This window comes from Euwallacea similis, chromosome 1, assembly GCF_039881205.1.
Source record: "Euwallacea similis isolate ESF13 chromosome 1, ESF131.1, whole genome shotgun sequence".
NCBI classification, from domain to species: Eukaryota; Metazoa; Arthropoda; class Insecta; order Coleoptera; family Curculionidae; genus Euwallacea; species Euwallacea similis.
In genome coordinates, this window is record NC_089609.1 from 7,019,875 (window position 1) to 7,044,264 (window position 24,390).

Genomic DNA, 24,390 nt, shown 5'->3' on the forward strand with positions numbered 1-24,390 from the left:
GCAGGGGGAGGTAGGAATTATCAAGATTTGGGAATTAATGCGTGTTCCCATAACACGAGCGTATCGATTTTGTTTCAGCAGCTGTCCAAATGGAGGATGTATTATTCAAGAGGTTTATTGGTAACGAAGAGAATCAGTTGTATACTTTGCCTTAAATACCGAAGGCTTCCTCAGCTCGAAAGCAACCTGAAGCAAAGATCTTTTCATCACTATTTCCCGAAAAAGTAGTTTCAATTAAAATTAGACCATTTGCTTCGTCATTGCATTTAAGGCCCTAATATTATCCAGAGTTCAAAGTCAAAGGTAGAAACTGAAGAGCTTGAATCGTTTTTACGCATATTCACTCATTTTAATTATGTTAAAAGACACTTCCTATATATGTCCGTGTATAACTTTAGTGTGGTCCAGTTGTTCTATACTGGGAAGGAAAAAACATGTGCAAAAATTGAAATTTGCAGTTATTGCGAGTACACTAAAAATTTCATTTTAACATGAAGGCGCAAGATGAAGTCAATCTCGTGACGTTTTTTGGCTACATATTCATTGCTGGTTCATACCTGAAGAAACAACGGTTAATCCCGAGAGTTTTTCCAATTTTCAACAAGAACGAAGCTATGAGGACTAGTCTGTATGTGCAATCCTGAGGTCCGTGCGAATCCAATAGCACCTCCTACATAATCTAAGATCCCTGTCAACTAAGTCCCCCAATCAGTAATATCACTTGGCCAACGTGTCTTGATAGATATATCACCAAATAAATGTTATAAATATCCTCGACAATTCCATAGCAATGCTCACTTATTAAAATTGATATGAAGGTAAAAAGCATTCATTATTGAAACAAGATCAATAACGCGACATTTCCATGTAAATTCTCTGGATACAACTCGGTAGTTTGACCAGATACAACTCGACAAAGCGGGAGTTTCCTTTATATCCAGAAGGCACACCAACCATCCTTACCTTTAACATATCGTATAGGCAGTAAAAGTGAACCCTGTACATTTTTGATATAACTAAATGGATCTGAATTGTGAGTGGCCGATTAGTGAGGAAACTTATTGGGAGAAAACAACAGTGGCGTTCGTATAAAAGACTGCTTCGGTCAGTCACAATAAATCACAATATTTCATCAAATCATAGTCTCATTTGGCTTTCGAAGTAGACGTTTTGGTACCACCCAAATTGTCGAAAAATGCTTAGTTGGTCATCATCTCTCGGAGTCAAAATTAATCTCCGATGTTATCTTCAATCAGGCAAAGAAAAGAGTCTTCATTAATTATTAATGTGTCAAGGGAAGGGAAAAAAAGAGGAAGATTTTCGCTCATAGAGCTCAAGAAGGGGGCGATTTGCATATTTAATTGTGCTCGAGCCCGAAGAATACAGACGACAGCACAAAAATGCCTTTGTTTGAAAATAACTATGTTAATATCGATTTCCTGCTCAACTGTTTATTAATGACCCTCTTGTGGAGCGTTAAGGCTCGTCTACATTACGAGCCTTTAAACACCAGTTCAGAGACACATTTACATATAAAGAAGAAGACGAAGAAATGGGAAACAGCCCGGCGATCTTCTTTTATTCGAGCTTTTTTCACCCTGTGTATAGGAGGAGAGGAACGAGTGGGGGAGGAGGGACAAAAGAGCGCTCACAGAATTCAAAAGGCCTTAATGTGGAAACTTAAAATTTATCGTTCGAGAACAATGATGCCAGTTTTTATAGATTTAAATTATTGGCTAAGTTCGGTCATTTGGACTGGGCCGGTTAACTAAGTTATATACGAGGACCGGAGGATAACGATGGCGTTTATTTGTGTTAAAATCGCCCACGATCGAGTTAAGGCAGCCCACTTTTGCTTGTTTACGGGGATACGATCGTAAAGTTGGCCACAATAAGACAAAGTCGCCTCGTGTAAATGGCTATGGTTTATTATAGGCTGGTTTCATATGTTAATCAGGTGTATTTAAGGAAAAAATTGGGGAAATACGATTAAGAGTGCAGTGCACAGAGGCGTACTTTAAAGCGGACGCTTTTATCAAAGGCCACAACGAAGGCTGCTCGATAACACAACCCACGACCCAGCTTTTTGCATTAAAAAAAATCGGAAAAAATAACGCGTTTATCGGATGCAAATTCTGCTTACAGTGTTGAATTACCGAGAGAATAGACAAATATGTAATATGAACTTTCATGTTTTTGTTTTTTTTTAAGTTTCTTACATTTAAATGGTATCTGCTGCTCAACTCAGAAATAAAGAACAAAATGCTATTTTTAAACATTACCGATTTTTTTTTCAAGGAAGAATAATCAACAAGAATCACGAAATTTGCCGATACCTCAGGCAAGGTTAGTACTATCAGCGATTTTTTGAGACCTGGCAAAAATGGCTTGAAATTCCTAGATGTAACTTGAAGCCTCAAAAAAGCAGCAGCTAAATATGAATTAAGACAACAGAGGCTTCTTATACACATAAATCCAAATGCTTTCTGAAACTGCCTCATATCACCTCAACATTAAATGATAAAAGTTGTGTCCATTATTTTAAATTCAGTCCATTTTTATTAGAGGCCGCAAGTTGGGTCTATTAACTGACGAGGCAAAGGTCTTAGGAATTACTTTGCTTGGAAATTACCTATTTAGCCTTAAAGTTTTAATTATGCACTATTACAAGTTACTACAGGTTCGCTATCTCTATTGCCTGAAATATCAAGAATTGTGAATAATTAACTTGCATCTACAGTATAGTGACACTTCACGTTAAAAAAATAATAATTAATTTGCATGGAAGTTCCATGGGGAAAAATGGTCAACGGCCTCATATTGCCAAATTCGATATTATATTATTCTTTATTTACTTCGCTTTACCTTTGCTTACATTATTACGTGAGGGCAATTAACATATTTAATTAAAGGTCAATTTCAAGACTCACTTGTTCCTTGAAGTATCGAGAATTTTTGCTATTTAACGTTTAATTAGAGGATGACTCGTATATTATTTTATATTATCGTTTCATGATTTAACTTTGTGGATTAGTGCTGAAAGGCCAAATTATTGACGAGCTCTTAACCTTAACTGCAAAGCAGAAATGTCGAAACAGCTTGAGGATTCGTCAGATGTTTTGCTACTGCGAATACCAACTCGGTGTTAAAGTTGACAGCACGTCAACAATTCGACCCTTAAGGACGCAGCAATTCCTCGTTAGAGGTTCGGCACCATGGCTTTGTCGGGTAATTACCTCAACCTTATAATATTAAATTTGGCTTGAAATGTTGACGAAAACGTTCTTTTGCGGTGAATAATAATTCTGAAAGCTGATCCAGAAAACCCCATTTTTAATCCGCAGCGCCCTCATAATAACCCAGAGGGATCTTGCAGACTTAAAATTTTAATATGCGCCGTTCATTTCGCATTCTATGGAAGCTTAGACTGCGTCTTGACTTATACGGGTCCTTATGAGACCCGGGGGATCCTGATAATTATAAAGTTTGAATTGCCTTGGAGCAGATGTCGTGGCGCGATTATTAAACTCTCTTCTCTTCTTCAAGGAAAGTTGGCTCCGCTCGTCGTAGAGCGGATAATGAGGGAAGTTTTTAATAAGAATGCTTCGGGTAAACACTGCTGGTGCAAGTTTCCTTAAAGTATAAATTTTAGTTGCCCCCGAACGAACAATACACACCAGATCGAAAATCCCGGGACCGGGGCCAAATTGGAAATTCACGCTCGAGATAACGCAATCTATGGGCAAACGAGATATTTAAATAGGCCGCCCTTGTTCTTTCAATTTTGCATCCCACCTCCGTTCCTTCCTTTTTTGTTTGGTTCTATCTCTTTCTTTTGTCAGCGAAATAATTGAATTTCGGATTGGAGTGGCAACATGAAAGAGAAATCGCTCGAGGGGCGAGAGCACTATTTAACATTCCTACTTCTCCTTGAAGTCCTCGAAATCGCCCCATATTGCTGTCTTAATAGACCCATCGGTAGGGGTAATTAGCCAGCTGTAGGTGCGTAGAAAAACACCGAAACTAATTAAAATCGAACATCAACGTCGCCTTGCGGCCACCCCTTCGCAGGACCATAAAAATGCCCATGGGCCACATTAAAATACCGAGACCGACCTGTATATTACCATAAAAATGTACTTATTAATTTCTGGGCCCGATTTGAATATCGTCAGAAGGGAGATGTTTGGCTTTCTGTTGTTTGCCCGCCTAGAGGCTTTGTTGTGATCGAGAAAATATTGAGCATGGGGTCTATTGTGATGGATATCACAGAGAACCCGGTTTTCTGTGTTGCCGAATCGACTTCAGCCACCGGAAACCTCAGTATACATCAGGGCAATCAGGCTTTAAGTATGGAAGATGATATTTCAAAATCCTTGCAGTAAAAAGTATCTGGGGACTACCATCCAAGCATCTATAAACTGATGTAACTCCTAAGTAAACCTTAGTGAGTTGCAGTACCTATATTGAGCAAGGCGGAGCTTCATTCGTTACGTCTCATCTCTATTAAATATTTTTCAGAGAAATAGAAATTTTCCTATTTTAGAATTGCTTTGCCGAAACTTATTTTGCTTATTTAGAATTGCTTTGCCTAAGCCCTTTAACTTCAATCCAGCAATTATTTAGCAATTCCGAGCCCCAAGTTAAGAATAATTGGGTGACTGTGTGATATGAACTGTCGAAAGAAGGCTTAATTCTCAATTATGAATCCTGAGGTTACCTTCAGATTCTTCAGTCAAACTTTAAGTGTGAATAAATCAAAATCCGGGTAGCTCTACCGAGGGGATAATATCTATGGAAATGGTGAAATAAAGGCACTGTATTGGTCAGTTTCGTAGTTTCCATGGAAACTATCTCGTCAAACTTAAATCGGTTGGTTAAAACATATTGGTCGGTATTTTAATATAAAGGGGATTAGTGAGAATAGTGAAATAAATAAGTAATTGATACTTAAGCAATCTAAAAAATATCTTTAAGCTTATAATTAATAATTCAGCACAGCAGGGGGTTTAGCGGATATACATAATTTCGGGCATAGAAAACTAATACTTACAATTTTTCAGAGCTTAAGTTACTTTCTTAACCGCCTATTAGAAGCCTGAAACCTGTAGTTATCAACACTTTTCTCGCTCGATAGATTAATGAAAAACGTGATATGAATCAATAATTAATGATCAATCTCAAAAAGTAACATCTTGAAGCTTCTAGTTAATTATACAAATCTAGCTCCATATGGGATTAAAGGGACATAGAAAATTAATATTAACAATCATCACAGCTTAAGTGACACTTTAAGAACCTCATATGGGCTTGAACCTGTGATTAAAAATAGTTTCTTCGCTTGACCGATTCTTCTATTGATATTTATTCTATTAACAATGAGTCTCAAAACTGATATTTTAGACGGTAGGGGATTAGATGGGCATCGAAAATTAAAATTTAGATTTGTCAGACCTTCTATTCTATTAACTACCTCTTAGCCGCTTCAAACCTGTAATTAAAAACTGCTGCCTCGCTCAAGAGAGTCGCTATTAGATACAGCTGATCTATGTGTGTTTTTGTGTTTTGTTGTCAGTCAGTTGAAGCTCTAATCTTGAAGTAACTAGTTAAAAACGATAATGATCGGTTCAGTCAATCCATGTGTGGAGTTTTGTTCTGCAGAGGCAACGCATCATTTATGGTTTATACATATAATCATAGAAAGTTTACTTTGCTAAAGGAGTGAATACGTTCTTAGTAACTCTACTACTCTTGCCTCACGTACCATCTCTAAACGGTCAAACCAACAACTTTATTTATTTTAGAGTGCTATAGAATGATAACAGTGAACCAAGTAAGTAACTGAATCGTGAATGCACCTGGCTTTTCCGGATTCTATCGGCCTTGCTTTGATCTGACTAAATCAAAGTATCGCGGTTGAGTGAACTTTCTATGTTCATGTATGTTCTGTGGGAGACAACTAGGAAACCAAAATAGAGAATGTTCTAATCATATTTAACTGAACTCAAAGAGTGGTATAGGGGGTACTAAATTTGTGGAAATATGTAATTTGAAGCACTTAATTAAATACTCACTTTTTAAATTATAAAACTATTGAAAATAAACGTTATAAGGATGTCTCGCGTTTTTGCCGAGGGATGTACAGTTACATTTCCATCCAGGTTTGCTGTACCAAATAGTCAAATTTGGGTTCAAAAAATTAAATAGATTTTGAGAACGTCAAGACTCCAATTGAAGACCTTGTCACGTGAACTTGCTTAGAAATGGAGAAGTAACTGAGTATCTGATCCAAATAAGTAGCACCCCAAAAATTTTGCTTACTTTCCCATTAAAATTTGAAGCGAAGTATAGCCAGGGCAAAAAAATCCGACGCTGACTAAATGTTTACAAAACATGATATTTTAGACTTAAAAAGTTAAAAAATAAAAACCGATTTTTTTATAATAACGTATAAAATCATTTACAATAAAGACATGCATTTGATATTAGAAAAAATCGAGCAGCAAAAAAATTCCTTGAATAATAAATAAAATGCTTACAATACAAGAAACCAAAAATATTCGGACGATTCGATTTAAATTTTCTAAGAATGGGTCATGCGGCAGTTCACGCCACCCCTTGTGTACGTATTTATTTACACTTCTGTGCTTAGTACCGCCTAAAATTGTTACAATATGGTTTGTGGTAATAATACAAGTTTAGATATAAAACAATAAGTGATGTTTCATTATGAAAAAGGTTGCTCCTACAGCAAAATTGCTTCAACGTTGAAATCGAGCAAAAGTACAGTTGGAGATATTATTTCGCGATGGAAAAACGAAGACAGATTGGGTTTTATTCCCCAAACAGGCCATACAAATCCGTTAACGTAAGGGACCAACGTCTTATTATGCGAAAAGTTAACAAACAAGACACTAAAATTAGTGCTCCAAAACTACAAATGTATTTAGAACAACATAATGAGAAAAATATGTCTCTTACAACAATCCGTTATTGCTTCCATTCCCATGGTTATTATCGAGAAAAAACCGTAGCTATCGTAGAAGAATAAGAACATTCGGCTAGAATTTGCCTCCAGCTATGTATTATGCTAAAAGAAGATAATTACTGGTTTGATGTAATTTTCTGTAACGAATTTAAACTTAACATCTTTGGAAGCCTAAGAGTTTAGAAAAAAGCAAACGAGGTTTTAGAAAGGAAAAATTTACGTCCAAAAGTCAACTATGGCGGAAGGTTAGTTATGGTATGGAGTTGTATATCAAGTGCGGGAATTGAGCAATTGGTATTTATCAAAGGAAATATGGATAATATGTATTATTTAAGTCTTTTAAAACAAAATCTTCGATCCAGGGTCGAAAACGTGGACGTTTTAAACATGTTAAAATTTTATCAAGATGATGCCAAACATAGCGCAAGGATCATAAGTGAATTGACCAAAAGTGATCAAAATTCCAGTAGAGTCCCCAGATCTCAACCTTATTGAGAACTTGACCAAAAGTGATAAAAATTCCAGTAGAGTCCCCAGATCTCAACCCTATTGAGAACGTGTGACATTTTCTGAAAACGCAGATCAGAAAACACGAAATTACTAATAAGGCAGCTTTGAAGCTGGTATTACAGAAGCAATGGTCTAAAATTGATACGGAGTTAAAAAAAATACATTTTTACGATGCCGAATCATTTAGGAAGTACCACTGAACAAAATGGAGGACATACAAAGTTGGGAAAACTCGGCTATATTGGACCACTTTTGTTAAATCTATTTTTTTATCGAAATAATTTTGAACTTGCTAAAATATCAATTACACCTAATGAAACGACAGTTATTAATCGTTATATTTATTAAAGATAAATCAACAAAATTGTTATATATTTCTTAATAATGAACAAAATTTGAGGTCAAAACTTTGTCGTATTAATTGGACCACGAAGTGGCCAAATTGGACTTAGATATTAACAAAGCAAAAAAAGTTAAAATAAATGTTTATATTAAAAAATACCTTGGAACAACAGTAGTGGGTAGTTAAGTATTAGCAGTAGCAAATATAAATCATAAAATTAAGAAAAATAATTATCCCATATGTCGGGATTGCTGGAGCAAGTTTCATGATTCTAACAATGGTAACTTTGATACTGCAATCAATCCGTTTTAGGTCTTTTTTTATCAAAATAATTATATCTACATTTGGTACCTTCATTCTCTTGATCTTCTAACATATATCTGTTTGAATCATCTAGAACTAAGATTTCTTTTTTGCAGGCTGATTTTTCACTCGTGCATTCCTCCATCATTTTCCTACGCTTCTTTACACGTATCTTTTCAGTATTCTGTTTCCTTCTCTTTTCTATTTTACAAATCGATATATTTCCTCTATTTTCTTTAGGTTTATTTTTTTCTGGGGCTGATTATATCTTCAGTCGTTTCATGAAAGCGCAAAACCAAGCTTCGCCTGCTTTGTGTGATTAAAATTGTGAGGAATAGAATTCTTCTCTGCAATTTGGTAAGCTAATCTGCGAACATCTGTAATTGCTAAGCCGAACATCTGTTGTTCCAGCGTTAATATGTGCTCAACTATAATATTTTCAAATTCTTCTTTGAAGACAGTCGGCCTTCATTTATTTATTTCTGCACTTTCGCTCGTTTCGCTCTTATCCAAATGTTTTTTGAAGGTATTTAGGTTTAGGAACTTTGTCAAATCTTGAGCACTCATTCAGACCGATACCTTCATTTTTATAATCATGTATTGCATTTTCTAAATCTTCAGGTTTCCACTTATTTCCTGTCATGTATAAGAAAAATTATTTGCATCGGTTACATTGCAACGGTCCATTTTACCTAATTACCTGCGGTTCAATTTATCAAACTGCCTAATGTCAACATTTTAAAAAAATTACAACAACATAACCTATAAAAGCCGATATTTGTGTCACTGCAGTAAATCGTAGATAGGTAATAAATGCAAATTATAAATACAAGCACTGAAAGCTTACCATTAACTTTACTACGCCTTTAAAACAAAACGCTAAAAATTACATTAGAACATGCGAAACTAGTATTTTGCAAATAACACACGATCGCGTCCGTTTAAGTGAAAAATTAAAATGGCCGACCAACGTGAAGTTGTTCCTAATCGTATGTGTCAATTTATGAAAATGAGTGTCCAATCGTGCCAACTCATGAAAATAAAAAATACAATTTTAGATTTAGTGACGGTTCAATTTAGCCCGTATTAAAATTCGTTTGCATTTTGGTCAAAACGCATGTTAATAAAACCGTCCCAATGTTTTTGGCTCCTTGTAACCGGTTGTTCAGTATTCAAGGATTTTTTTTTGTTTAATATAAAATGCATGCCTTTACTGTAAATGGTTTCATACATTATTATAAAAAAATCGGTTTTTGTTTTCCAATTTTTAAGTCTGAAATATCATGTTTTGTAAACGTTCAGCCAGCGTCTGAATATTTTTGGCCCTGAGTGTAGGCACTTTGCGCAACAAGAAACCCCTAATTTTATCTTTGGAACTTGCAGCTTAGGTAAGATATTTAACGCTCATTTTTCCTCAGCTGCGCATGTCTCTACCAATAATTGAACAGATTGAATTTGGTTACACTCTGAAAACCTGCGTCCTTTGCCATGATCCTATGGGACAAGGCGTTCCTCATAGAGCACAATATGGTTACACTATCGAGAAATTTGAAGCAAAAAACCGCCACCGCATTCACGTCTTTCTTTTGTTACGGCGTCTTTTGTTCGTGGGCGCGCAGGTAGCCGGAGGAATGCGATCCCGATCCGGTCGTCGTGATTCTACAAACACTGCGCGGGTGTTGGAAATTATCATTTATTTTGTCAGCTTCGAGACTGAAACCGTTTCCGTTTTATTATTATTTGTTCCCTGGGCGAATTCGAGATTCAGCCGAAACTTCCTGACGCTTTTTTCACCTTTGCCGACACCTCTTCGAATCGTACAAACAACAGTAGGGGGAGCACCCCCCGAAGGAACAAGACGATTTATCGCGTTCCTAGGAATTGAGTCGCTGTATAATGGCGTGAGATGTTCCCCAGACGATATAGACAATAAAAAATAAATTATAAGCGAACGTTTAAGAGTCCGTTACGTTTATTTAATACCAACTAATCATGCAACCATTTAAATATAAATCGCCCCGTACGCGATGGTACGCTGATTTGGGTCTCAAACTACCCCTCATCCTGCCCCCCTCGTCCGTGATAATGGCACCTATTTAACTTCAGAAGTGGGATATGTCGGTGACGTAATGAGTGGCGTTTTATCGCGTGTCGAATTGCGATCATATATCAAATTCTGGGTAGGAACCGTGCCAGTGGTGGTACCATACATCAACCCGGGAATTATTGTCCACTCATTCAAGGTTTAGGTGCTCTTTCAGTTATTTTTACCTGCCCATTGAATGATCGATCAGCCTTTGGGCTCCAATGAATGATCATTGCTGGAGATTTTTCTGTTTGCAGGCAAATTTAGTTGCTCAAATACGCGGCAACTTGCTATTAGGAATTGCAGCGCACAATGTGTCTGGCGTACCATGACACAAAAATTCCAATTATAAGAGGGTTCAGATATAACAATTGACCATTAATATTCATGGGTGCCTCCCCACCTCTAAGAGGAATGATTTCAACTTTAATTAACGGCTTCAAGCTAATTTTACCCAAATTTGCACTCAGTATACCAGTTCGTTTTGGGGTCTCGCCTCTTGAAATGTCGTATAGAATTTTAATTATGGGCTTCAAAGGGTCATTACTTTTATTCTTATTTACTGAAAAATGCTGTAGCAATTCTCACCTCTTAATGGAATCATGCTCATATCACACTACAAAGTTTAATTAATGTCCTGATGCTTTACTGAAGTTTCCCATACTGAAAGTTGCAGCTTTCTGCATATTCTTAAGATGGTATTACGTAAGCTGAAGGCGCAATGATTTTCACTCAAATAGCCATCAAGGTAGCACTGAAAATTCCAGTTAACAATTTAGTCTGATAACCTGTGAGTAGTTTGAATTGTAAAGACTTCAAGAAGTTATTTTTGTTTCCTGAATTATACTGCAACTAAGAAGCTTATGGTGTTCTGTGTCAGCTCTGTGTTATTTCTATGTCGCCTATCAAATACTTTTAGTATCAGTTAGAAGTTTCAAGAACCACTTTTCTTCTTCTCTTTCATTACTAACAACTTGGAGCTCTGTGGGGAGGACGTGGTGAAACTAGTGATGACATGCCCTTTAAAGTACCACTGAGCATATCGGTTCTTTGCATGATTATTTCAATTAATATAGGCGAATTTTAATTTCAGGCTTCAAAAAGATTTATTTTGGAGTTATTTGAATGTGAAATCGTTGCGTTACTATGTGCCTCGATTTCACACAGTTGCATTAGTTGCTTCAAGATTTTTTTTCTTTTTCACATAGAAATGCAACAATCGGTAATTGGAAATCGCATGGCTCGTTTGGGTTTTCAGGCGATGGTTACTTGAATTTTAATATAATCAAATTGAGATTAACGTTTGAAAAAAAACTGCTTGAATTCCGTTTAGTAAGCAAAAATTGAAAAGTTCATTTTTTTTTAAGATTTACGTAAGCTCACACATGAGATTAAAATTAAAGTATTTTTTTTACATGATTAAAACGGGTATCTTTCTGAGAGTTATATGGGTGACCATATAAAACCTTTCATTAAGAGCATCAAATTCGAAAAGTATTAATAATATTTTGTAGAATTTGTTCGATAGAGTTGTTGTAATAGAGGCTTCAAATCGCAACATTTACTCGAGCGTTAAGAAACAATAAACCGTAAAATAGCTGACCCCCGTGGGGTTTTTACTAGATGCTTCAAGACCCTTCTACTGAGTGGTCTAATAGTTATTTATGCAATAAGTACGTAATGGAAGGTTTTATGAGACGAATCAGTTTATGGCCGAGGGCGCTTGCGAGCGAGTCCATAAATGGATGAGTCGAATAAACCGCATTACGTACGCATTACATACAACGCTTTATGTCCTATTTCATGTAAGTTTGCTAATAATTTAACTTTTAAGTCAAAATTTACTCACCACCCAAATACCTTAAACACCTGTTAAAGGAAAGTTATGTCCAACACAGTAACCACATGTTATACCTGCTTTGTTCAAATAGGATTTTAATTTCACTTGCTTTATTGTACTAGGATCGTAGTGACTCAGTTAATGACCGCAAAACAGTAACCATAAAGTGCCCTTTATAATCCTAAAATATTTTAGGCGGACTCAATGCAGTCTGCAGCCATAATTATTGCTACATAAGTTTGAGACCTTACACGAAATAAACGTGCTTAAACACGTCTTACTGAACTGACTGCAATTTTTTCTTCAAATTTCAGCCTACCAATCAACATCTTGCGACTACGGACCAATACTGACCTCTGTTGGACAGGTCAGTAATTTTTCTAAGCACGTTTATTTCCTTAATGTTGAGCTTTGCTTCACCCTAGTGCTTGTTTTACCACCTTTAGATAAGCGTAGGCACTGTTTCAGAGATTTTCTCACGCCCAGGAAAACTTTCCCACAGCGAAACAAAAGGTCGACCTGAAAAGCGTGATCGCCATTTTCACCCTCTCGGCAATTAATTTCCCGACTTTAACCCTTTAGTGCCACTTGTTGCCCGTTAAGGGTGCTTCATTTAAAACAGTTAATTACAAGCCTCTGACAAATATTGTTCGTCGAGGATTAACAGATTTAAAGTTGGGTGTTTTTGGTGTTTGACAAATTGAGGCGTCTTTTGAGGGGTCGCGTGAAAGGGTTGAATGAAGCGGGGGTGAGAAAATTCTGAAATCGTTTATCGTTCTTTCTTTGACTCTACTTCGAGACCAGTGGCAGGTGGCTGTTAAGCACCAATTGGTTCCAAATGTTTACAAGTGTAAAAATCATTAGTAAACCCATTGGCTGGTTTATAGGGTTCATTAAGAACCCATGGAATCTTCGCTTTGACTCGCTTAATGGTGACACCGCATCGATTGTAATCTTTGTTCAGAACCAGCCGGTACCGACTTATCCTTAGTAGTTTTGACGCTCTAACGACGCCGCCTCCGCAATCCGCTCGGTAATGTGTAAATTGGCCCTAATAATTACCTTAACTAAGAATATCCCTATTAAAACATCCCGATAATTATAATTCGTTAAGGCCGGTTCACACACTGTAGCGCAATTAAAGCACGCGTCACATCCTCTTCCTGCTTTAGCGACTTAATTCGAACAGATTTAGAGGACGATTTGTAATGCTTTAAGGTCATCCCACACCAAAAATCATGGAGTTTGGGAACGCAGTTCTCGGCCCTCCTGGACAAATAAATTAATTTGAACATCTCCCCTTTAAAGTAGGGCTCCGCCATAAATTAGACGGGGAGCAAGTCTTGTGTGGTGGGAGGGTTGCATTTTTTATGTACAGATATTCGGCCTGTTAATAAGGGATGGAAAAAAATGAGTCACGCACTCGCCCCAAGCCGCCTGAAAACTCTGGCAGGGTTGCCATGTGTTGCCTTTTTGAATTTTTCTGCCAACCTGAACCACTGAGATATGCAAGTTAAAGACAAGGATCTGACGTAACTCGTCTATAAAACGATTCATTTTGACGTACGATCTGTTGTTGTTTTCCCGAATGAGTTTTGCTATTGGCCGCACAGCGAATGATGCGGAAAGTGGGGATAAACCATTTCGCGTTGCCAACCAAACCGAACAAAAGCCGAAGAATTTACTCCTTTACTGTAGTAATTTCCTATCGTTATTTCGAGAACAGTAATATACTTACAGTCTATCGCATTTTACAAATATAATACCCACTAAACGCAATAAGTTCATTTTGAGCAGTATTAGGAAAATAAGCTGTTTAGGAACTACGTATAAAAAGGAGCTTTTTGATGTGCTTGTTTGATTTGGCACCGCTGCAATATAGACGCCACGTCAACAGTTCTATGTCTGATGGACCGGTTTTTGATCATTTCTTCGTCTGGTTTTGCTTCCTCAATGGTTTGAACTAACCCAAACTAAATATTTTCAGAAAGGGCAAATTTAATGGAAATCTAGACAAACTCCTTTCCTGAAAAAAATCTCGGCTTTTAACATAAAGTATTGAAGAATTCTAGCTCTTATCCTGTCCATTCAAGCGACATTCAACTTGAAGACTCCGCAAAAATTCTGGATATAGACTTTAATTCTGGCTATTAGTCTGCTCCAAAACTGGCTATTACGGCAATCGGCTGTAAATATTGGAGCAGAATGCGTCTTCTAATTTGACTGCTTGAACGTTTTACAATAAATCGATATTTTGTATAAAAATGAAGCTACTTTCCTTTGATTTGACGAAGAGTCTATACTTCGATCCTGTCGAGTGGCAATCTGTTCCAGAACTAATTAGAAGATTGATTTATGCAGTTTTCAAGCAGAATACAACTTCACCTCAGCCCTATATCATTGAGTTTGTCTTTCAAATTACTTTTAGAATCCAGATACGAGGGTCGGTTTTGGGGTCCGTCCTAAATTCTCATAAAGTTGTTTATCTTCAGAAAACGGGACAAAAACAGATTTAGAACTATTTATTTTAAATATTTCGGGCTTTTTTTGCTTCCTGTATGTAGAAATATTTTGAGGGTAACAAAACTGAAGTTATTGCATCCAGGGTCTAGTAAGGGCATAATCGAGTTATATGAACTCTCCCTCTCGTTGACCCAAATGTGGCAACGTGGCATTCAAAATGAAATTGAGGAATCGACATCGTCTTATACACACAACCCTCGAAAAAACTGAGCCCGCGGGTTTAAATTATTGATCTCCGTCGGCCCTTTGGCCGCCTATCGGAGCCCTATCGGGAAATAACCGACTAATTTTCCAAACAGAGTGCGTCGAAATGCAAAACGAGAGTGGAAACGCGTGTGCGGGCCCTTTACGTCCTCCTGGATCATGCCTCCGTCCCTGAAGGTACAAAACGTATTCATAGGAGACTCCGGCCTATAAATCACCCTTTGAAGACAATGGCGCGTGGCACCCCATCTTTTTGGTAATCGAGGGTGCAAAAAAAAACTCATTATCCCCCGGTAATAACGAGCCTAAATCAAAACGCCGCGTAGGCAATAATGGGCCCCTTAAATCAGCTGCTACGTTCGGGAATTATGTTTTTTTGTGGATATTTTCAACTTGGTAATTGGCCTACGTGAGTTAGAGTTGTTTCATCGTGCGGCCTATTTGTTTGTTTATTGCTGGTCTGAAGTTGAGGCTTTCATGAGGTGGCACCAATTAATCAGTCAATTAGTTCACTATATGGAAAAGTTAAGCGGATGGTCATTGCGTTACAATTTTCGTCAACCAGAGATACATTGGATCCAGTGATTACATGAACCGATAATTAGAATTTCCTACACAATCGAGCAAACTGGATTTTGAATTTGGTGGGATATTCAAAATAAATAGTTCCTCTATCAGCTTCAGTACCACGAAGATTTAAAAGGCACAGCAAATGGCAGCACCAATGTGCCGTCCAAACGACCCATTTCGAAAATCGTTATGTCCCTGTTGGATCCGCTAGGATTTCTCACAGTGACTGTAGATCGAATGACTATTTAACAAATATGGAGAATTTATTTATATATAGTTCGTTCATGTACAGCATAAGGAAGTATTGTAGATGAAACATTCGTGGTTGTCATGGAAATATTAATACATCAACTATACACTGTCGCGTAATAATATTACCTAACAGCATAAAAGTCTGTTATATAATACTTGCCTATAATTGTTAACTTGCTGCTAGGGGGAAATTTAGCTTTATTTGCCACTTACTGGTCAAGGACAAGCATACATTGTTTTGACTTATTACATTTTCATGTTCGGCCAGAAATCAACTAAAAAACCTTCCTGTAAAGTGCAGGTTTATTCTGGACACATTATACATTGTATCGTGTTTATCCTTGCTTATAGCCCCTCGTCAAAGCTCAGTTTTTCCCCCAACGTGTCTTCTGCAGTTGCTAGTCAAGTTTCCGACTGTATGACCTATTGGTTCTTCCACTGAGAGTCAGATCATCAAAAATACATTCTTCTCGGTCCTGGCTGTTTCAGCTGGAACAAAGAACAAAGAAAAAACCGTGGGCGAAAGCGAAGCGTTTCCACGTTTCTGCCTGCCAGGCAAAAGTTTTTAATTTTCAATAAAGCCGTTGCCGCCAGTGTATCCGGGCGAAATATATTTTATAATTCGGAAAAACTCGCACACGGTTCGGAAGCAAAAATCCATATCTCACCCCCGGGGGCGCCCCGAGACGCCCGACCACCCCCCACGTCTCGACCCCGACTTTACCCCATTATATTTCGTCGGGAGCAAAAGTAAAATTTAAGAATCCCTCGCCCTCGGTCCGGAGAGAGTAGACCTGCTAAATTTTCATTCTCTCTTTTTAATATTTTTCTTCGTTTTCCAATGTCGGGACATTCTCCCGAAAATACGCCCATTTTCGGAGACTGCAAAGGGAGTTTCGAGCGAATGGCCCGCTCCAAGCCCCAGAGAGCCCGAGGGGGAGAAATAGGCAATTTTCTTTTTATGCGCCTCGTCGAGGATTTTTTAATTTCGACCGCGAAATATAATTACAAAGTCGGAAAGTGTAATTTAAGATGCTGTTTTATTGGAGATTTTATTGTTAATGAAAATGAGTTTTCCGGATTCAAGGACCCGTTTTTTAAGGTCCCTTCCCTAGGGGGCTCGAGATTCCTTTTTCCGGACGATTTCCACTTCAGGCAATTAGTTTTCGATAATTTATCGATTTCCGTGCCCGCCCGAGACAATACATTTTCTTCCGGACCCACGATGATCGCACAATAATTCGATATCGATCTCGGAAACAAACATTTATGCAAGGTAATCGTATTAAATTGCTGATCTGTCATTGTCACATTTTCATATAATTCGAATCCTTCGTCGTAATGTAATTAAAAAGGGCGTTCCTGGGTACGTTTCCGTTTCGTCCCGCGGCCGCAAGTCGATCGGAAAGTCCATTAATCATCCGAGAATTTGAGAACAGATGGAATAAGCTATAACGTGACATAAATTATGTTCCCCGAAGGCTTATAAAACTCTTTTAAGGCCTTGCCAAGAACGTCCTCAGAGAGACCTCACAACACGTTTTTGCATCGTGTAGTAGACACGCTCACATTGAAGATGTTACTTATGCCAATTTAGTGTTCTCACTGATTGACTCGCAGTGATCCTCACCCTGACCTCCTCACACAAAAATATTAATTTCGTTCGGGACATTACTCGAGGCGAGCAGAAGTAAGTACCTTCCTGGAGCATGGCCGAGATTTCAAAGAAACTGCACGCAGGACCGGCCTTAGCACCTCTGACGTCCTGGGCGAAATTTTTAATCATCGCCTCCGTGCCCCCAAGAAAAACTGCCAATCAGGCAAGTCTGTCGCCCTTCCTAATCTGCCGCCCTGGGCCGTCGCCCTCTCATAAGGCCGGTACTGGCTGCATGGTGACGCGATTGGTTGTTAAGTTATAAATTACCAAAGTCATGCGATGGGTTTAATGGATTTTGTTTGCCGATTTCTCAATTTGACTTAAAAAGAAGTGTCTACTAATTTATGCGCGTTCGCATTTCGATCAAAGTATTCAAAGTTCACACTCACTTCAAATCTGGGTAATATAAGCCATTATTTGTTTGGTTATAAAAGTCATGCCGCCATAGCTAACGGTTTATTAAATTAAGTTATCAAGTTCTCTTTGTCTAAAAATTTATTTCTCAAGCCCTGTCTTGTTTCTATTCGAATTGGTTCGAATTGGTTCGAATTTCAACGGAAAATTATCTCTCTATTCACTGGTAAAGTTCAAGTTCTATGCGCCTGTTATGTTACATGATTATTACTTTATTTGATTCCGATCTTCTAGTCCGCACTTTAGTATTATAATTGACTTCATCTAAAAATCTTTGTATTTCACATATTTCAAATTTTAATAGAAAGTTAACCCTATCCACGGGTTAAACTGTAGTTATCATGGGGCCGTTAGTTGTAACGTTATTAAGCCGTGGAACCAGAACTATGATTCTATTAATGATATTCAGGTCCTCACTTTTGTATTATAATTAACTAGTAACTCTGTGATTGATTTTATTCGAATTTTAATCGCCAATCCTTTTGTTCACTGATTAAAGTCCAGGTGCAGAAAGACTGCTGCTTGTCGAGGTATTTATATTTTTTGTATTAAGTTCTGATTGAAGATTTATATTATTTTGTGTATTAAGTTGTTTTTCTGCATGTCTTTGATTCTAATTGGTTCGGATTTAAACCGACAATTGACTATGTTCACTGGTCAAAGTCCAGATACCATAAGTCTGTGAAGCCGTGGGTCTTTAAGGTATGAAGACGTGAATCCAGAGCTGTACTTTTCTCTGGTATTGTTTTTCGAATGGATATTCACTTCGCATTGAAAATATCTTCTGAATTGGTTTGAGTCTCATTAATTCAAATTTATACCGAAGCTAACTCTATGCGCTGGTTATAAATAAGATTTTATTGCAGAGACGCAAAAACTAAACTCACGAAAATTGTTTTCAATGGAAAAAGAATTTTCTTATCGATTTCATAATTTAGAGAATAAGAATAAAAAGAAAAAAATTAAGAAAAACAATAAGAATTCGATAAAAACAAAACAACGTCTTTGTTAAACTAGGCCCTCATATAAATGGTGATGAGGCATGGACCGGCGCTGTGTATGCCTCAGTACAAGTTATTCATCAGTCTTCCCATTTATCGACTAAAGCGTGTAAATTTTCCAGTAGCCCTCACAGCCTCACTTTTCTCGCCATGCGAGGACAGTGCATAACTTGGATCAATCACGGATCATGGATCATTGTTGTCCATGTAAGTGCCTTGAGGGGACAATTGCAGTTCTCCTTGTCGCTTCGCTTTAATTAAGAATCAGAGCTAAATGAAAATTAAAATTTTCTTTAGAAAATTGCACTGGACACCAAATTAACATTACTGCATCGGTTACTGTGGCACTAAGAAGACGTCAGGACCTAACCTCACACAACAAATATTATCGAATACCTAATCCTAATGCTTTTATATATGGCTTTTAAATATTTACCCGTCATAAAACATAAACCAATAAGCCGAAGCCTAAACCAATCATCCCAACACCTCGGGTCGGGTACCACGGTACCACTCCGTTAGTACCACGGGCTATTAAAACAACGATTTATTTTTATCTGCTCGCGAGGTGGCGTTCGGACGTGTTCGAGGGCTAATTACCCGGCTAATTTATGCAGGAAAAATTCGTTTGTTTGCAATGGTACCACCTGGCTGCGTCCCAGATTTCGGCACCGATGTTTTAAGCCCAGTAATGCCTTAGCAATCTTTTGTGCGTGGATTTGAAGTAGGGCACAAGGAGCATCATTGCATGATGGGTTTTTTGAAAGGTTCCATATGCTTGATGAGCTATATCTACTTCATCAGTACGCAAATAAATGAGGAACGTAGCGGCTGACGCCTCAATGAAATTGAAGTAAAGAGTGGGCCGATGGGGAATCCATTTTAATCTGGTCCCAATCTTAACACAAATGTTGGGACAAATTTATACAAGTCCACGAGACATCGGGCCGGCCCATGGTACAGCCGTTCGGCTGTGGGTACTGCATATCTGCGGGCTGATATCTAGACAAGAACTTGTTTGGTCTGCCCGATAAAATGTTGATGTTAATGTATCGACAAGTATGTAATCTTTTAATGATTGTCTTTTATTTATTTCGGTCCTCTCTGGGCAGGTTTTAATAGCGCGCGCTAATGCGGAATCTTTATGATCATAAGTGTCTTGACCAGAAGTAAGTCGGTACGATCAGGGTCATTTTCACCGATCGACCCCGGGGCCAGACCGAACAAAAAAAATGCATCTACGAATCTGATTATTTCAACCGGATCATACTCCTCCCCCCCTCGGTTCTTTGCTTGACCTGGTTATCTCTATTGTTTCAGGTGGAGCCGGAGGACTGCTTTTAGATACGGGGAGCGGGCCCTCTTTCCTGCCCCTGCCACCACAAGTCTTGGAGCAGGTGGCCCAGAACAATGCGGAACCCGGAGTGACCACTCTCAAACTACCCGACTCGTCCGCCTACCATCGGTCACAAGACCACTACATCAAAGAGGTGGACATCGAGATGTGCTTTGTGTGCAAAAAGTGCCGTATGGCTTACCCCGGTGATTCCCCTTTGCTGGCCCATCAGCGCCAGTGCTACGGGCCCAATCAGGAGTCGAGAGGTGCGTTCAGAATCGTCCAGCCGGGATTTGAGTGCAGACAGTGCAATAACGGTGAGCGATTTAAGAGTTTGTTGAATCTGAAAGAGCATGTCGAATCGCTGGAGCACCAGCAACGTAGTGGGGGCCCGCCACCAAGCGAGAGCCCCCTGAGTCACGAGATGGAGGACGTTGTCAATCAGATTACGTTGTTGGCTGCTAGAGCGGCGCAGGAGGGCCCCGTTGCCCTCGATTCGAACTCGAACGCGTTTTGTCCTCCCGGCGAGCCCAAGAGGCGATTTTTAAGTCCGACTCGTGCGCTCACCAGTGCAGGTCATTAAACAAATACGAGAAATTCTCACGAAACTTAGACGAACCTAAATCGAAGTAGCCAGTGTATTATATTACTAGTTTTAGGCATAATTGTTGTATGATGTAACATAGAGAAAAAGTAGGGTTATGTTTCCTATAATTGCAACTGATAGTTACTATATTGTTTAAGTCAAAATCGCGGCGGGGGCTGGAGTGGGGCAAAAGTCTCCCCCTCTTTGCGCTCCCCCGTATACAAAGCCAGTTCCTGATGCAATTTTTGTGTGTGTCTTGTACATAAATTCTAGAAAAACAATTGAAACTGCGACATGAAATAATGTTCCTAAATGTAACCTAAATCTCGCGTAGCATAATATATACAGGGCGCTTCGAAAATCCGGGACGCTTTCGGACGCGCCCTGGCCACCACATGGCGTCAGTAAAGCAAGTTCCTATACTGGGCGCGGTCCCTCGTTCCTCACAACTACTCGCAAATTAAAACCGACCGCGCCCATTTTTTTACTTATTATTATTATTATTATTATTATTATTATTACTATTAATTATAAATAATGAATATATTTGCAAAGAAGTTGCCATTAATTTTATTGCTATCTATTAATTATTATTGGAAAGTTGATCGCTACTCTCTGGCTTGGAGGTAACAGGCGGCATCAAAGCCGACCTCTCGGCAATGTTGTCAACTCATCCCCAATACAAATTTATAATGTAATGTATATTTATATGATGTAACTGATGACGGAAATATCAGCGCTAGACAGCAGGAGAAACGTCGTACTTTTTTCGAAAAAAAGTATTTTGCATGAAATTCTATAAGTAATATCCCTCTGATCTGACAAACTTGGTTCCTACTAATAATAATGATTATTAATTAATTAATATGCAATGCGCAAGGCGTGGCAGTGTGAGGCCAGCATTGGCGCGTAGTCCTCACACTTGACTGAGACCGGACGGTGCAGTTCTCGTCAGAGAAAGCAGAGACATTTATATGCTAAAACTTGCCCTCCCGGTTAACCATTTCGTATTCTGGTTACTATTTCCGAATATATGACATTTTCATAATTTGGAACAAGTTATCACTGGGTCGGGACAATGATTTTAAGTAAAACTCCCTGGTAGACTTCAAGCCTTTTAGCTGTGACAACAAAGATATTCTTAAAATTATATTGTCATTTGATTGCTCAGAACGATGACGTTCAATTAATTCAACAATATTCATTTTAAAAGAGGTAAGATCGATTTCTTACCTAAGAATTGTCCTCATGCGAATATACATATAGAAGCAATATGAGGACACGTTTGGAAAACATCAGGACGGCATGTGAAGAACTGCAATGTTTTCTGTTTTGAGGACAATACAAGTATTATTACAATTGTCCTTACAGCATTGCTCACATCAAATAACAAATTCTTTATCTCAAAATCAATCCATGACAGAGGCTTTAGCACCTCACGCACAAAATTTCTCAATGATTGAACGCGGGTCCGCAAACGCTCCCTTGTCCTAATACAGGATGTTAAAATTTCCGTTTTGTTTATCATTTTTTGCCGTAGCTCGTAGATTTTTCTTATGATTCAAATTTTCCAAGAACAACAGCTAGTGGTGCACAATAAAAAGTTTAACTGAATTGAGGCTTTTAATGTCCTGGATCTCGGCAAGCGTTTACGGCCCCACATGTCAATGAATATTTCTTCATAAAATGGCCTGAGAAATCGCACTCTCAAGTATGCACACAAGGTGCTAGAATACCTTGAGTAAGACGCATCATCTAATCTCAGTCTCATAGGAGGCGCGCCAAAATTGAGCCAAATATCGCCTCTGGCGCAGCTGGGCGTACTTGGCCAAAACACAGTGGACCAGTAAAGAAAGTAAGTGGTCGTTTTCTCCGTTACAAGTGCAATATTTTACTCTACTTACGAGGGGGCGCCACCTATGGCCGAGACTACCGAGCAGTCGTGTAGATGGCGCCACCGCGTACTGCTTACTTCTAACACCACAGTTTTGGCTTCGTCGCCAGCAAACGATGAGAACGTGTGTTTTTCGTTTAGATTCCAACATGATCGCATATATATATAGTGGTAGATATATACATATATAAATTATAAAAATTTTAACTATTAGGTTTAAAGTATCCAAAATAACTCAAACTGGGAAACGCCACTCGGTTGGCGTGACCTGCCTCGCATTGAAAAGTGAGTTTTCTTGGAACAATGTGTGATTGTTGAATAGACATTGCTGATTTTTGAGTTAACAAGGCGGCCTGCCCAAGCCGTCCCTGGCTCCCAGCGGCGCAGATTGAGTGCGCGTCGACCTTGCATCAGCGGTTGCACCATATAATAATTGGTGCGTTAGAGGGACGGCTTCGACGCACGGCCCTTGAAACCATTATTATTAATATTCATGTGAGCACTATTTGTGACCATTTTTTGATGTCTTGTTTTGTATACCTATTGGCGCCGAAATAATAAAATCTAGTTCCTACCGTTTCATATCCTCTCTATTACTGCAACATGGATTTTGATACTCTTTATTGCTTATGATTGGTTGTTTTTGAGGTTAAGCGAAAGCTCTCTATTACTACTCATAGTGCTTAATACCACTAACAAAGATGCTTATACTAACTCGGTTCAAGCTTCGTTGAAATTTGTTTTACTGACTAGCTGCGTTGAAGTTTTATAGGCATCTTTGACTCGAACTTTCTTTCATTTTCCTGGTTTGAATATGACCCCAAGACTCGAATTTGAGAAGTGATTTTTTTTAGTTATTAAGACCTAGAATATTCTACTCCGTTTATTACGTTATTCCTTGTGATGTAGTTAGCGTTAGCTAAAGAATAAATAAGTTTAATTTATTCCTTCAGGTAGGAGAAAATTATCGGGGACTGCCTAATAAGAGACAGATGCTTCCATGACTGTTACATCCCCTGTAGTTTTCTCACTTCTGGGACTGTTTTTGTATGTTTATAAATGGGTTTCCTGAAAAATGGGATTGTCACTTGGTTAATTGGTTTTCATAAAACAAATTGCTGAATACTAATAATAATAGTTGACGTTTTGTCAGGCGGCCAATGCCCGTCATTTCCAACTACTCTACATTACCTGTAACAACAGGGAACAAAAACTCCACATGGAAGATTTTACCGTTAACGTTAAAAATAGCGGGCTGCGGTGCGCCGATGCTCTCTAATATCTAATAGGTAAATGTTTGTATCCTACGGCTCATGCCGCCTCTCAATTTGTGAGTGTATATGAAAGTCAAAATAAACTAAATAGTTTATCATAAATGACGTGTTTTATTGTCCTCTCGGGTGTGAGGACGGCTCCTTTAAAAACCTCATTGATCAACGGTTGAGGAGGGATGAAGCCATCTTTTTGAAATGTGAGCAGTAAAAAGGTAAATATCCAAATTTGCTCCCATTTTATGGTAATATTTACATATCGGAGCATGACTGGGTAAATTAGGTTGCAAGTACGTAGCCAACTTTGTCCTCACAACATAAGGTACTTCACTTCTTCACTTGTCCTCTCAAGGCGTGTTCGGAGAAATTCAATGGTGTAGTTAATACTGTTATTGTATATCAGATGGTAAATGAAATTCTCATCAATAAATTATAAAGTTTTAGTTCCAACAGTCTACCAGCGCGTTTCTAGTGATGATGACTGGTGATTGTAAAAACAATTTTAGAAAAGTGGTTCGGCACTGTTTTCTATGAAAATAAACATTTTCTCCGGATTTCTCGTTTAGTTTGCAAATGTTTCCTTGAGTTCCACTTACCAAAGATAGCGTTTTC

General features: G+C 38.4%; 1 protein-coding gene across 2 annotated transcripts in view; it reads left to right on the forward strand.

The window, feature by feature from the left end:
- The window catches only part of zfh2 (Zn finger homeodomain 2), a 78,678-nt gene extending 54,795 nt beyond the window's left edge, over window positions 1-23,883 (forward strand). The window contains exons 5-6 of one of the 2 annotated variants that reach the window (XM_066395382.1): window positions 12,385-12,437; window positions 20,012-20,165. In XM_066395382.1, coding sequence (XP_066251479.1) covers window positions 12,385-12,437; window positions 20,012-20,035 — 77 coding nt within the window. In that variant the 3' untranslated portion in view covers window positions 20,036-20,165. Of the gene's footprint in view, window positions 1-12,384; window positions 12,438-20,011 lie in introns of both variants that reach the window. The other variant, XM_066395375.1, reaches the window with a different exon arrangement.
- Window positions 23,884-24,390: the final 507 nt, after the last annotated feature.